The following is a 16,039-nucleotide window of genomic DNA, read 5'->3' as shown; positions in this document are numbered from 1 at the left end:
CCAATGTAAGGGACATTCTTGCCACTGACCTCCAATGTAAGGAGCATTCTTCCCACTGACCATCAATGTAAGGAGCATTCTTCACACTGATCCCCAATGTAAGGGACATTCTTCCCACTGACCACCAATGTAAGGGACATTCTTCCCACTGACCCCAATGTAAGGGACATTATTCCCACTGACCACCAATGTAAGGGACATTCTTCCCACTGACCACCAATGTAAGGGACATTCTTCCCACTGACCTCCAATGTAAGGATCATTCTTCCCACTGACCCCAATGTAAGGGACATTCTTCCCACTGACCACCAATGTAAACAGCATTCTTCCCACTGATCACCAATGTAAAGAGCATTCTTCCAACTGACCACCAATGTAAGGGACATTCTTCCCACTGACTACCAATGTAAGGGACATTCTTCCCACTGACCCCCAATGTACGTGACATTCTTTTCACTGATCCCCAATGTAAGGGACATTCTTCCCACTGACCTCCAATGTAAGGGACATTCTTCCCACTGACCCCCAATGTAAGGGACATTCTTCCCACTGATCCCCAATGTAAAGGACATTCTTCCCACTGACCACCAATGTAAGGGACATTCTTCCCACTGACTACCAATGTACGTGACATTCTTTTCACTGATCCCCAATGTAAGGGACATTCTTCCCACTGACCACCAACGTAAGGGACATTCTTCCCATTGACCACCAATGTAAGGGACATTCTTCCCACTGACCACCAATGTAAGGGACATTCTTCCCACTGACCACCAATGTAAGGGACATTCTTCCCACTGACCACCAACATAAGGGACATTCTTCCCACTGACCCCCAACGTAAGGGACATTCTTCCCACTGATCCCCAATGTAAGGGACATTCTTCCCACTGATCCCCAATGTAAGGGACATTCTTCCCACTGACCACCAATGTAAGGGACATTCTTCCCACTGACCACCAATGTTAGAGGAAATACTCCCACTGACCATCAATGTGAGGAGCATTCTTCCAGTTGATCACCACTGAAATACCAGTTTAAGGGGGGGCCTTCTCCTGTTGACCACCACTTCACTAACCTTCATAGCTTTTCCCTGTCTGGGTTTCTTTTCTTACCATTATTTTGTTTGTTCAAATGAATAATAGCCGAGTTTCAAAAACACTTTTTTTTTTATTATTCCTACCTTAACCACTTACTGTTCACACTACTCTACTATGAGGAGTGTATGTAATTATTAGCGGGGATAAAGTTGTTGTTTTTGTTTTTCTACAAAAAAAAGGAATGACAAATCTGAAAGTTCCTCCATATTAAAAAAAAAAAAAAAAAGTTGAGAAAAGCAATTTTTATCCAGTGGATATGAGGGTGTTATAAAGTGCTATATGTATATTTTTGATTCTTTTATTTGGGTAACAGTCTCCTTTTATTCGTATTGGCGGGCACAGTGAACGTCTTCTGTTGCTCACAGAAAACCTGGCTATTCTGGTGTACAATGGACCTTGTAATAACAGAAAAGCTCCTGCTTGTTGTCAGCAGAGTACAGGATAATTGACGTAACAGATGGTAATCAAGCTATAATTTGTTCTCTTTGTATTGTAATGTGAAGCAAAGGGACAGAGGCACGGGTGACTGAATTAAATAGGATTTTCATCTCTGGCATGGATCAATACTGTCATTAAATCCTCCAATAACTCCATCCTGGCCGTCCTGTGATGAGGTGACTGCACACAATCCATTATTTAAACGTCCTTCTGTGCCAGCGCGTGTCCAGGCAGCCGGGATCTGATGCAAGGGAAGACTATTTCAGGAATATCATCTTTTCTAGAAACAGACTGGTATTTGTTCTGATATAATCTGATGCATAAAGTGTCTGAAGTAACAAATAGATAAAGAGAAAAGGATGAGAGCGCCAGTCCACTGACGTGTGTCCAGAAGAAATGTTATTGTTGTTGCATTCAATAAACATGGCCATGGACTGTCTGTGTTACCACATAGCTACTAAATGTATTAATTGCCGAGAAAAATGAGCATTAGAGAACAATAGTAAGCTTGCAGTGTGATTGCCTGCAGAACCTGTGACCTGTGCTGTTTGTTTGGCCTTGGGACATATAAGACCTTCTTCCCACTGACCACCAATGTAAGGGGCATTCTTCCCACTGACCACCAATGTAAGGGACATTCTTCCCACTGACCACCAATGTAAGGGACATTCTTCCCACTGACCACCAATGTAAGGGACATTCTTCCCACTGACCACCAATGCAAGGGACATTCTTCCCACTGGCCTCCATTGTAAGTAACATTCTTTCCACTGACCACCAATGTAAGGGGCATTGGACAAAAGTCTGGTGATATGGTTTAAATACCCTAGAAAATAATGGTAGAAAGGCCAAGTCTCAAAGAGCATTTTTATCTGTAATACTGAGTGAAATATATATATTTATTTATTTTCTGTGAATCCTGTGCGCTTTACTCAAACTGTTCCCTTCCATTCTAGGTATGGCAGTGTGGGGGCAGTGTCGAAGTTCTGCCGTGCTCCCGTATCGCTCACATAGAAAGAGCCCACAAGCCATATACTGAGGATCTGACGGCCCATGTGCGCAGGAATGCCCTGAGAGTGGCGGAGGTCTGGATGGATGAGTTTAAGAGTCACGTCTACATGGCCTGGAACATTCCCCAAGAGGTACGGTGGTCTGTAATGGTCATTCATTCAACAACTGGTGTTTTTGATGACTGCCAAAAGTATGCTTAAATGATAGGTTCCCTTCTGTAGTGCAGAGGGTATGGTACACTGGGCTTTCCAGCCAAGGGTATGTATTCAGCATCTTGGTTTTATGGCGTGGTCGTTCTGGTCTGCAACATTTGATGAAGCTAACTTTACACAACTTCATCTTGCTGGCTAGAGAGAACTGATCATTTAAAAAATATTAGTTTAATGAAGTTTTCTTTCAACTGTTTCTAGTTTCTTTGAACCGACACAACTGAGATTCTGGTCTAGGGTGTCCTGTCTGCCTGATCTCCGAGGTCCACTTTTGGACATCTCTCCACCAAGTCTACAACTTCCACTTTAGAACATCTCCTTCCTGGTCTATGACATCCACTTTAGGACATCTCCCCCTGGTCTACCACACCCTCTTTAGGACATCTGCCCCTGGTCTACCACACCCTCTTTAGGACATCTCCCCCTGGTCTACCACACCCTCTTTAGGACATCTCCCCCTGGTCTACCACACCCTCTTTAGGACATCTCCCCCTGGTCTACCACACCCTCTTTAGGACATCTCCCCCTGGTCTACCACACCCTCTTTAGGACATCTCCCCCTGGTCTACCACACCCTCTTTAGGATATTTTTCCACCTGGTCTACGATGCAAACTTTAGGACATCTCCCCGCCTGTTCTGTGATGTCGAATTTAGGACATCTCTCTAACATCTTTCTGTTCTTCATTGGTCTTCTTCTACACTCAGGCAATGCGGATTTGTCTCATAAGGTACAGCTGTGATCCTTATGCCCATCAGAGTCACCTCTTACATTATGGTCCCCATCAGAGTCTCCCCTTACATTATGGTCCCCATTAGAGTCTCCCTTTACATCAAGGTCCCTTTCAGAGCTTCTGACTTACATCAGGGTCCCCATCAGGGTGCCCCCTTACACCAGGGTCCCCATTAGAGTCTCCCCTTACATCAAGGAACCCAACAGGGTGCCCATCAGAGTCCCCTTTACATTAGGGTCCCCTTTAATCAGAGTCTCCCCGTACATCATGGTCCCCATCAGAGTCTCCCCTTACATCATGGTCCCCATCAGAGTCTCCCCTTACATCATGGTCCCCATCAGAGTCTCCCCTTACATCATGGTCCCCATCAGAGTCCCCCCTTACATCATGGTTCCCATCAGATTCCCCCCTTACATCAGGGTTCCCATCAATCAGAGTCACTCCTTACATCAGGGTTCCCATCAATCAGAGTCTCCCTTTACATCAGGGTCCCCACCAGAGTCCCTCCTACATGCAGGGGCGGGCTGCCCATTTGAAAACTCAGCACTGCCCGAGGGCCCGGGGTCAGTAGTGGCCCCATGCGATGCCCCTGGTAACTTTTTTCCTAGGCTTCCCACTGGCCACCAATGTAAGGAGCATTCTTCCCACTGGCCACCAATGTAAGGAGCATTCTTCCCACTGGCCACCAATGTAAGGGACATTCTTCCCACTGACCTCCAATGTAAGGGACATTCTTCCCACTGACCTCCAATGTAAGGGACATTCTTCCACTGATCTCCAATGTAAGGGACATTCTTCCACTGATCTCCAATGTAAGGGACATTTTTCCCACTGACCTCCAATGTAAGGGACATTCTTCCCACTGACCTCCAATGTAAGGGACATTCTTCCACTGATCTCCAATGTAAGGGACATTCTTCCCACTGACCACCAATGTAAGGGACATTCTTCCCACTGACCCCCAATGTAAGGGACATTCTTGCCACTGACCCCCAATGTAAGGGACATTCTTGCCACTGACCCCCAATGTAAGGGACATTCTTCCCACTGATCATCAATGTAAGGAGCATTCTTCCCACTGACCACCAATGTAAGGGACATTCTTCCCACTGACCACCAATGTAAGGGACATTCTTCCCACTGACCCCCAATGTAAGGGGCATTCTTCCCACTGACCCCCAATGTAAGGGGCATTCTTCCCACTGACCCCCAATGTAAGGGACATTCTTCCCACTGACCCCCAATGTAAGGGGCATTCTTCCCACTGACCCCCAATGTAAGGGGCATTCTTCCCACTGACCCCCAATGTAAGGGGCATTCTTCCCACTGACCCCCAATGTAAGGGGCATATATTATTCGGCAGATAGGACTGTTCACATGAGTACTGCACCCCTATATTTAGCTGGGTGCCCGGAGCTCAGCTATAAGTGACAATACACCCACCTACCTTAATGCTGGATCAGCAGCTGGAAAGCGTAATATTTATCAGAAAATGACTCCGGCAGCAGCTGGCAGGTGATTTATTGAGAAAAATAAACCAACTCCGTAGACTTCAATCCATGCATACGGTAAACGTCGGGGGACGCCGCGAGCTCCAATCACCTGACGAAACCTGTCAACCCCCTGACTGTGCGACTACAAGGACTTATCTGGTGTGGTGGGTACCTGCAGGGAGAGCGCGTCCTACTCCCTCTATTCCCGTCACTTGCTCCTCGCGCTCCAAATGTTGGCACAACGTAAAGAATGTGCATTTAATGAGGACATTAGCATAGGACAAGCCTGGAAATGTATTTATCTTTCCCGGGGATAAGACAAATATTCCTGCGATTTTAAACAGCTCAGTAACATTTAGCTTAACTAAACCATTCGTCAAATGGCGACTAATGCGGACGTCTCCCACCGTCACTTCCATTCCAGATCTCTCTGCCTTTAGCACTGCAGGAACAGGACGGAGTATTCCTGTTTTGGCTTGAAATAGATCATTTCTGAAGAAGCTGGAAATATAAATGGTGACAATATAAAGCTGAACAAAGCAATGTTTTTATTTTACTAACTGCTATTTGTATGTCAGCTGCAGAACGAGAAAGAAACATCATATTATGACAGGGATCCCCAAACTACGGCCCATGGGCCACATCTGGCCCTCTACAAGATTTTATCCAGACCTCGGCTAGGGTTAGTGACGTATCCTCAACGTCCACAGATTGAGGAGTAAGGTCAGCAGAGTCTGCCTGTGGTCTCGCCTGATGTACCTGGGGACTCTGATGTTTGGTGGACTCTAATGGGGACCCTGATGTATGGGGGGGGGGCACAGATAGGAACCCTTTTATAGGAGGGACTCTAATGTAATGGAGACTCTGATGGGTACCCTGATCTAAGGGGGGCACTGATGGACACCCTGATCTAAGGGGGGCACTGATGGACACCCTGATCTAAGGGGGGCACTGATGGACACCCTGATCTAAGATGGGCTCTGATGGACACCCTGATCTAAGGGGGGCACTGATGGACACCCTGATCTAAGATGGGCTCTGATGGGGACCCTGATCTAAGAGGGGGTTCTGATGGGTACCCTGATATAAGGGGGGCTCTGATGGGCACCCTGGTCTAAGGGGGGGCTCTGATGGGAACCCTGATTTATGGGGGGGGACTCTGATGGGGACCCTGATTTATGGGGGGACTCTAATGGGGACCCTGATGTATGGGGAGGGGCGCAGATTGGAACCTTATATAGGAGGGACTCTAATATAAGGGGAGACTCTGATGGGGACCCTGATCTAAGGGGGGCTTTGATGGACACCCTGCTCTAAGGGGGGCTCTGATGGGCACCCTGATCTAAGGGGGGCTCTGATGGGCACCCTGATCTAAGGGGGGCTCTGATGGGCACCCTGATCTAAGGGGGGCTCTGATGGACACCCTGATCTAAGGGGGGCTCTGATGGACACCCTGATCTAAGGGGGGCTCTGATGGACACCCTGATCTAAGGGGGGCTCTGATGGACACCCTGATTTATAGGGGGGCTCTGATGGGCACCCTGATCTAAGGGGGTCTCTGATGGGCACCCTGAGCTAAAGGGAGGCTCTGATGGGACCCTGATCTAAAGGGAGGCTCTAATGGGGACCCTAATCTAAGGGGGGACTCTGATGGAGGACCCTGATGTATGGAATGATTCTGATTTAAGGGAGTACGCTGATGTGGATGCTGATGTAAAGAGGGACTCTGATAGGGACCCAGATGTTAGGGGGATCCTGATGTTTTTTTTTAGGGGGGCCCATGATTACTTTGTAAAATATAGAATACTGAAAAGTTTGGAGACCCCCGGTTTAACACAAAATGCACTTATGCTGGCATTCCATATGTGGGCTTCTGTCACGGGTGCGCGGTCCAGCTTTTTACTTCTTAGCTATGAATGTAACGTGTTTTGTATATATTCGCTTTATTATGTTCAGTACTTTTTTTTTTTTTCTTTCCCCAGAGCTCAATAGCTGACTGTGTCTCAGGCCCCTTCCTCCCCTTACATTGTATTCATTACAGACAGTCTGAAGGCAAACTGCTTCTGCTGATCTGTCTCTCGGGAGCCCCGCAATGTTCTGTGATATCAGAAAACAAATAAAACGGTTTAACTAAATACAATTAAAACTTACTCTAAACTGTTACAATTTGTTCATTTACTTTTAATCACCGCAGGATTGAAAATGTAATTCATCAGTCCAGGTTTTTGCCTTTTAGCTATGAACCTATTGATCTGGCAGTGCCTTTGTCATCATTTATGATACCAGTTAAATGTATATTTTGTGGGATTGAGGGGGAGGAGGGGGTGTCGGTTCAATACACGATGAAGTTATTTATGAAGGAACATTTGTTTTTTATAATTTGTTTTTTATAATGTGTTTTTAAACACGACACCAAATCACTGCAATCAAATGTTAATAATGAAACAGCGTTTTAGCAGGAAACAGGAAAATACATTGATGAAATAAAACTAGCTAAGGCAAGAAGAGGGAGGAGGGGTGAATTATGGGCTAATTAATGTTAATTAGCAGTTAACAGGAATTGAACAGCAACCAATCTTTATTAAAAAAAAAAAAAAGTTCACCTGTAGTGAACTGGGTTTTCTTCCACTGGTAGACTGGAGGATCAATTTAAAGGATACGTGTAATAGTTTTGTACATATTTCCTTTTTGTTTATTTATTTTTTTTTCTTTTCCTTTTTGTTTAGAATTTTTTTTGTTTTTCTTTGTTTTTTTCTTTTATTTTTGTTTATTATGATCAGGAATACATTCCCCTAAATTATTTTTCTTTTTATGGTAAATAAGAAAGATTCGAACTATCTTAAAAAACCTGGTTTCAAAACTCTACCTTCTGGAAAAAAAAAGTAGTACAGTGAAGAAAATGCGTATTTGATCCCCGGCTGATTTTTAATGTTTGCTCCTCACAAAGAAAAAATTGGTCTAAAAATTGAATGTTCAGTGTCTTGTAACACTGAGAGACAGAATAGCAACAAAAAATTCAAAAGAAATGCGTGTCTAATAAATGATGACTGATCTGCATGTTCATGAGGGAAATAAGTATTTGATCCCCTTCACAAAACATGACTTAGTACTTGGTGGCAAATCCCTTGTTGGCAATCACAGAGGTCAGACATTTCCTGGAGTTGGCCACCAGGTTTGCACACATCTCAGGAGGGATTTTGGCCCACTCCTCTTGGCAGATCCTCTCCAAGTCATTAAGGTTTGGTGGCTGACGTTTGGCAACTCGAACTTTCAGTTCCCTCCACAGATTTTCAATCGGATGAAGGTCTGGAAACTGGCTAGGCCACTCCAGGACCTTAATGTGCTTCTTCTTGAGCCACTCCTTTGTTGTCTCGGCCGTGTGTTTTGGGTCATTGTCATGCTGGAACACCCATCCACAACCCATTTTCAATGCCCTGGCTGAGGGAAGAAGGTTCTCACCCAAGATTTGAGGGTACATTGCCCCGTCCATCGTCCCTTTAATGTGGTGCAGTTTTTGTGTCCCCTTAGAAGAAAAACACCCCCAAAGCAGAATGTTTCCACCACCATGTTTCACAGTTGGGATGGTGTTCTTGGGGTCATAGGCAGCATTCCTCCTCCTCCAAACACGGCGAGTTGAGTTGATGCCAAAGAGCTCGATTTTGGTCTCATCTGACCACAACACTTTTCACCAGTCCTCCTCTGCATCATTCAGATGTTCAGTGGCAAACTTCAGATGGGCCTGGACATGTGCTTTCTGAGGAGGGATTTTGGCCCACTCCTCTTGGCAGATCCTCTGCAAGTCTTTAAGGTTTTGTGGCTGACGTTTGGCAACTCGAACTTTCAGCTCCCTCCACAGATTTTCAATCGGATGAAGGTCTGGAAACTGGCTAGGCCACTCCAGGACCTTAATGTGCTTCTTCTTGAGCCACTCCTTTGTTGCCTTGGCTGTGAGTTTTGGGTCATTGTCATGCTGGAACACCCATCCATGACCCATTTTCAATGCCCTGGCTGAGGGAAGAAGGTTCTCACCCAAGATTTGATGGTACATTGCCCCGTCCATCGTCCCTTTGATGCGGTGCAGTTGTTGTGTCCCCTTAGAAGAAAAACACCCTCAAAGCAGAATGTTTCCACCACCATGTTTGACAGTTGGGATGGTGTTCTTGGGGTCATAGGCAGCATTCCTCCTCCTCCAAACACGGCGAGTTGAGTTGATGCCAAGTTGAGTTGATGCCAAAGAGCTTGATTTTGGTCCCATCTGACCACAGCACTTTCAACCAGTCCTCCTCTGCATCATTCAGATGTTCAGTTGAAAACTTCAGATCAGGGGCAGACTGACAACTCATGGGCCCCCGGACAATACGGGATCATGGGGCCCCTGTGTCCTTGCTCAAACTCAAGCCTATGAAAAAGGTACCAGGGGCACCTCATGGGGTCTCCTACTGACCCCGGGCCTTTAGGCAGTGCCCAAGTTTCCAAATGGACAGTCCGCCCCTGTTTCAGATGGGCCTGGACATGTGCTTTCTCAGGAGGGATTTTGGCCCACTCCTCTTGGCAGATCCTCTGCAAGTCATTAAGGTTTGGTGGCTGATGTTTGGCAACTCGAACTTTCAGCTCCCTCCACAGTAAGTTGCAGCGCCATTTACACCTAATGGTACACTAATGCACTATTACAATAGTGAACAACACAGTTGCGGTACAAAGGGATAGATGAATAAAAAGCCACACTTCAATCTCTGCTCCTCCAACTAAATTTATTCAAATTGTTAACAGTGTAGCTGGGACAATGATGTCTCCACCTAAAAACCGCCACCTAAGGACCAGGCCTATTGTGACACTTTGAGTTAAAATCAGTATTTTTTTGCTAGAAAATTACTTACAACCCCCAAACATTAACTATATTTTTTAGTAGAGGTCCTAGAGAATAAAATGGCGGTCATTGCAATTTGTTTATGTCCCACGGTATTGGGGCAGCGGTTTTTCAAACCCAATTTAAAAAAAAAAAGCAATTTAATGAGTTAATAAAACATGCCATGCTTTACAATTGCGCACTCTTGTGGAATGGCGCCAAAATATGGTGCTTAAACATTTCCAGACATTTAAAAATGTCTACAGGTTACCAGTTCATTGTTACAGAGGAGGTCCGGTGCTAGAAATATTGCTCTTGCTAGAACATTTGCAGTGATACCTCACGCCGTTTACATATGTGGGCCTGAGCTAAGTATGTGTTCACCACTGCGCGTGAGGAAAAGGGGATGAGGTCGCTTTAAATTTTTTTTTTTTTTATTAATTATTCTATTACAATTTTTTATTCTTACACTGTCCCTTTAATTTTTTTTTTAAGTACTTTTACTGCTGTTACAAGAAATGTAAACATCCCTTGTAATAACAAAGCATGACAGGTCCTCTATATGGAGAGATCTGGGGTCAGTAAGACCGCCACATCTCTCCTCTACAATGGAAAGCATCAGATCAAAAAAAATATTCATCAAATGCTTTAAAAAAAGAAAAGGCCTCGCTTACCTCAGCCGTGAAAAAGAAGTGACGTTATGACGTCGCTCCCGGCCTCCTAGGCCATAAAGATGAGCTGAGGTCATCTTTCCTCTGTTCATCTCTATAGCCAGCCGCAACCACCACCGGCATCTCAATGAGCCAGGTAAGCCGGACAACTACTGAAAAGTGGTGGGAGGGGGGGTGATCACTCCTACCGCTTCTAAAAGTGATCCAGCGGCTAATCAGCTGCTTGGATCACTTCTAGCAGAAAGAGCAGTGGCTGCAGAAAATGTTATTATTTATTCCAGGTACTTATATAGTACCATCAATTTACGCAGCGCCAGGAGCAGACTGACCATTTGGAAACTCAGGCACTGCCCGACGGCCCGGGGTCAGTAGGGGGCCCCATGAGATGCCCCTGGTACCTTTTTCATAGGCTTTTTTGAGTTTGGGCAAGGACACGGCGGCCCCATGATCTCCTATTGCCCGTGGGCCCCATGAGTTGTCAGTCCGCCCCTGCGCAGAGCTTTACATATATATTGTACATTCACATCAGTCCCTGACCCTCAAGGGGTGTACAATCTAAGGGCCCCAGGGGCGGACTGACCATTTGGAAACTCGAGCACTGCCCGAGGGCCCGGGTCAGTAGGGGGCCCCATGAGATGCCCCTTGTACCTTTTTCATAGGCTTTTTTGAGTTTGGGCAAGGACACAGGGGCCCCATTATCCTCTATTGCCAGGGAGCCCCATGAGTTGTCAGTCCGCCCCTGGTCAAGGCCCAGATGCTGGGAGGTCACACATTTGCGTACGGCCGGCGCAAAGAGGTTAATAGTAAAAAGTAAAAAATATAGGATTTTTTTCTCAAAAATGTCGGTCTTTTTTTGTTTATAGCGCAAAAAATACAAAATGCACAGGCGATCAAAAGAAAGCTCTATTTGTGGGAAAAAAGGACGTAAATTTAATTTCGGTGCAGTGTTGCATGACCGTGCAATTGTCAGTTAAAGTAATTCAGCACTGTATCGCAAAAAATGGCCCAATCAGGAAGCGGGGGAATCCTCTGGAGGGCAAGGGGTTAAAGGGACCCCTCTACACCAGGGTCCCCATCAGAGTCTCCCCTTACATCAGGGAACCCAACAGGGTGCCCATCAGAGTCCCCTTTACATTAGGGTCCCCTTTAATCAGAGTCCCCCCTTACATCATGGTTCCCATCAGATTCCCCCCTTACATCAGGCTTCCCATCAATCAGAGTCTACTCTTACATCAGGGTCCCCACCAGAGTCCCTCCTACATGCAGGGGCGGACTGCCCATTTGAAAACTCAGCACTGCCCGAGGGCCCGGGCCAGTAGGGGGCCCCATGAGATGCCCCTGGTATCTTTTTCATAGGCTTTTTTGAGTTTGGGCAAGGACACAGGGGCCCCATGATCCCTTATTGCCTGGGGGCCCCATGGGTTGTCAGTCCGCCCCTGAAGGGCCCTAACTTACATTCATACATACACATACTAGGGCCAATGTAGACAGGATCCAGTTAACCTACCAGCATGTCTTTGGAGCGTGGGAGGAAACCGGAGTTCCTGGAGGAAACCCACGCAGGCACAGGGAGAACATGCAGACTCCAGGCAGGTGGTGCTGTGGTTGGGATTTGAACCAACAACCCTAGTACTGCCAGGCGGAAGTGCTAACTATTTAGCCACTGTGTTGCCCATAATTACCGGGGATATGGCATCTAGCTGCACCCATAACCCCGGTATTAAACTCTAAAGTCATGACCTAAATTTCCAATTAGGCGGTTGGCCAGTGGTTGCGTTTCACCACAAATGGCTTGTGTTCAAGCTTTTGATGATGAAACGCGTAAAGGAGGTGGTGGTTTTTGGATGGAGATGTCATGGTTGCAGCTACATTAACGATTGAATACAAGTCCTTGGAAGAGATTAGAGTGTGGCTTTAATTCACCTATCCACTTGAATGGTGGGTGAAGACGGGCTTCTTTTGACCCAACTTTTTCTGTAGACAAGTGAGAGGAGCCTGTCTGGAGCGGCGCTGCAGTTTCAGGGCAGTTTTAGAACAGTTCTGGGGACTTCAAGAAAAAGGTCCATGTGTATTAAGGTACGATTCAAAATTAAAGTGTTGCCCCTTTATGCCGGGTAATGTGTAGCGTACCTTTTATGCGTGGTTACCACATTCGGTGATAGGGGCCAACAGCTTTGTGCATTGCGCCTAATAAAAAGGTTCCTCAGAACAAACACTTTCATTCTCATTTGTTCGTTCTGATACCAGGGAGTATGGTGGTCCTCAATTATTATTTTTATTATTATACAGGATTTATGGCACCAACAGTTTGCTCAGCACTTTACAATATAATGGGAGACAATACAGCAACAATACAGTTCAATACAAGAGGGATTTGAGGGCCCTGATCCTGGGAGCTTACAATCTAGGAGGGAGGGTCTAGTGGTACAAAAGTTAGTAACTGTGGGGGATGGACTGGTAGGAGGAGTAGAAGATTCCATTATTAGCTGAGGACAGGATAGGCTTCCCTGAAGAGAGAGGTTTTCAGAGATCGTCTAAAAGTGAGCAGAGTAGGCGATAGTCTGATAAATTGGGGTCGAGAATTCCAGAGGATGGGGGAAACTCTGGAGAAGTCCTGGAGACGAGCAGGAGAGGAGGAGACAAGGGAGTTAGAGAGGTCGTGCGAGGAGCGGAGAGTATGGTTTGGGTGATATTTGGAGAAAAAATCGGTGATGTAATTTGGGCCGGAGTTATAAATGGTTTTATATGTTATTGCTAATGTTTTGAATTTTATCCGTTGGGCAATGGGAAGCCAGTGGTGGGATTAGCAGAGCGGGGTGGAGGACACTGAATGGAGGTCAGTGGAGGGATTGGCAGAGAGCGGTGGAGGACACTGAATGGAGGCCAGTGGAGGGATTGGCAGAGAGGGGTGAAGGACACTGAATGGAGGCCAGTGGAGGGATTAGCAGAGAGGGATGGAGGACACTGAATGGAGGCCAGTGGAGGGCTTGGCAGAGAGGGGTGGAGGACACTGAATGGAGGCCAGTGGAGGGCTTGGCAGAGAGGGGTGGAGGACACTGAATGGAGGCCAGTGGAGAAATTGGGAGAGACGGGTGGCAGATATAGAACGGTAAGTAAGGTGGATGAGTCTGGCAGCAGCATTCATGATAGACTGAAGAGGGGATAGCCTGCGATGAGGTCGGCCAATGAGGAGGGAGTTACAGTAGTTAAGGCGAGAGATAACAAAGGAGGGAATACGTTTAATAGTAGTTTCAGAGGTTAGGAATGGGCGTATCTTGGAGATGTTGCGGAGGTTGGAGATGTTGCGGAGGTGAAGTCTACAAGATTTGGACAATGATTGGATTTGGGGCTGAAAGGACAGATGGGAGTCCAGGATTACACCTAGTACCCTGGCATGAGGGGAGGGACTGATGGCTGTGTTATTGATCTTGATGGAGAAGTCAGGGGAGGGGGCACAGGCTGGAGGGAATACTAAGAGCTCAGTTTTGGAAAGATTGAGTTTGAGGAAGTGGAGTGACATCCATGCCGATATGTCGCTTAGTAGGTTAGTAATGCGAGAGGAGACTGAAGGGGTGAGGTGAGGGGTAGAAAGATAGATTTGTATGTCATCAGCATAGAGATGGTACTTAAAGCCATGGGAGTTTATCAAGTGACCAAGGGACGAGGTGTAGATGGAGAAGAGTAGGGGTCCAAGGGCAGAACCTTGAGACACCCCTACAGAAAGAGAGAGTGGAGAGGAGGAGGCAGAGTTATAGGTAACGCTGATGGCCGTGACCGGCTCAGAAACACCATCATTTGTTGTAAAACGTTCCTAGAATGCAGCAACATGACCACCCTTTGGATGGAGATAGATCCTCCATGCTCCCATCCATGCTGGGCACTGGAATCGCGAGTGACTGAGTCTTCTTTTCTTTCTGCAGGATCCAGGGATTGACATCGGTGACATTTCCGATAGGAAAGCCCTGAGGAGGAGGCTGCAGTGTAAGACCTTCCGGTGGTATCTTGTCACGGTGTATCCTGAGATGAGAACGTACACGGACAACATTGCCTACGGGGTGGTGAGTGTCCCCATCTCCTCTGCTAAAGATGCACGTCAATCTGCGGCGCTGCGTGTTGACAGTCAGAACAAAATGTGCATACTTTTTTTTTTTTATATTTGTTTTTTAAATCGACTATGTGATATACAGTTGCAAGAAAAAGTATGTGAACCCCTTGGGATTACGTGGAGTTTTGCATGAATTGGGCATAAAATGTGCTCTGAACCTCATCTAAGTCACAACAATAGAAGAACACAGTCTGCTGAACATAATACTACACAAACATTAGATGTTGCCATGGTTTAATTGCACATAACATGTAAACATTCACAGTGCAGGGAGGAAAAAGTATGTGAACCTTTGGACTTAACCGCTTGCCGCCCTGCCACTGTATATATACGTGTGAAGGGTGGCAGTGGAGCGCAAAAGCACGTTTTAAAACGGGCTCCGTGCTCCCGTCACTTTCGCGGGTAGGGGGCGCGCGCTCCCGCTGACCCGCGGGTGACACGATTTGATCCTGGAGGGATCAATCATTAGATTTCAGCCAGTGATTTCTGGCTGAAATCACATGATCGGTCCCTGTCCTATCCTGTCCTGTGTTGACATTTACACAGGGCAGGATATGATGTCATTCTTCTCTGCCTGGACACATTCCGTTCCAGACAGAGAAGAAGACACAGTAAAAGTGAGTACACAAGCACTACACTACAGTTAGAACACACCTAGGTCACATTTAACCCCCTGATTGCCCCCCCCGTTAACCCCTTCACTGCCCTGTCACCAGTGTCACTGATCAGTGAAGCGATTTTTACTGATCAGTGTCGCTGGCGACTTCCGATAGAGTTAGCGCCCCTCCGAGATAGCGCCAGTTTGCCTGCCAGTACACCAGTAATCCCGTTTAACCCCTTGATCGCCCCCCCCCCAGTTAACCCCTTCACTGCCCTTTCACCAGTGTCACTGATCAGTGAACCAATTTTTACCGATCACTGTATCAGTGTCGCTGGCGACTTTCGATAGTGTTAGCGCCCCTCCCAGATAGCGCCAGTTTGCCCGCCAGTACACCAGTAATCCCGTTTAACCTCTTGTCCGCCCCCCCCCCCGGTTAACCCCTTCACTGCCCTGTCACCAGTGTCACTGATCAGTGAACCGATTTTTACCGATCACTGTATCAGTGTCGCTGACGACTTCCAATAGTGTTAGCGCCCCTCCCAGATAGCGCCAGTTTGCCCGCCAGTACACCAGTAATCCGTTTAAACCCTTGATCGCCCCCCCCCGTTAACCCCTTCACTGCCCTGTCACCAGTGTCACTGATCAGTGAACCAATTTTTACTGAGCACTGTATCAGTGTCGCTGGCGACTTCCGATAGTGTTAGCGCCCCTCCCAGATAGCGCCAGATTGCCCCGCCAGTACACCAGTAATCCCATTTAACCCCTTGATCGCCCCCCCCCCCCAGTTAACCCCTTCACTGCCCTGTCACCAGTGTCACTGATCAGTGAACCGA

The 16,039-nt window shown here is 46.8% G+C and overlaps 1 protein-coding gene across 1 annotated transcript in view; it reads left to right on the top strand.

Moving 5' to 3' along the window:
• The window catches only part of GALNT18 (polypeptide N-acetylgalactosaminyltransferase 18), a gene marked incomplete at its 3' end in the record, with an annotated part of 164,060 nt that extends 149,502 nt beyond the window's left edge, over positions 1–14,558 (top strand). The window contains exons 7-8 of the mRNA XM_089662896.1: positions 2,495–2,680; positions 14,421–14,558. Coding sequence (XP_089519022.1) covers positions 2,495–2,680; positions 14,421–14,558 — 324 coding nt within the window. The remainder of the gene's footprint in view (positions 1–2,494; positions 2,681–14,420) is intronic.
• Positions 14,559–16,039: the final 1,481 nt, after the last annotated feature.

Source organism: Staurois parvus, unplaced genomic scaffold, assembly GCF_062004578.1.
Source record: "Staurois parvus isolate SC_StPar_1 unplaced genomic scaffold, SC_StPar_1.0 ptg001584l, whole genome shotgun sequence".
In the NCBI taxonomy this organism is placed as follows: Eukaryota; Metazoa; Chordata; class Amphibia; order Anura; family Ranidae; genus Staurois; species Staurois parvus.
This window is presented reverse-complemented; position numbering and strand designations above follow the sequence as displayed.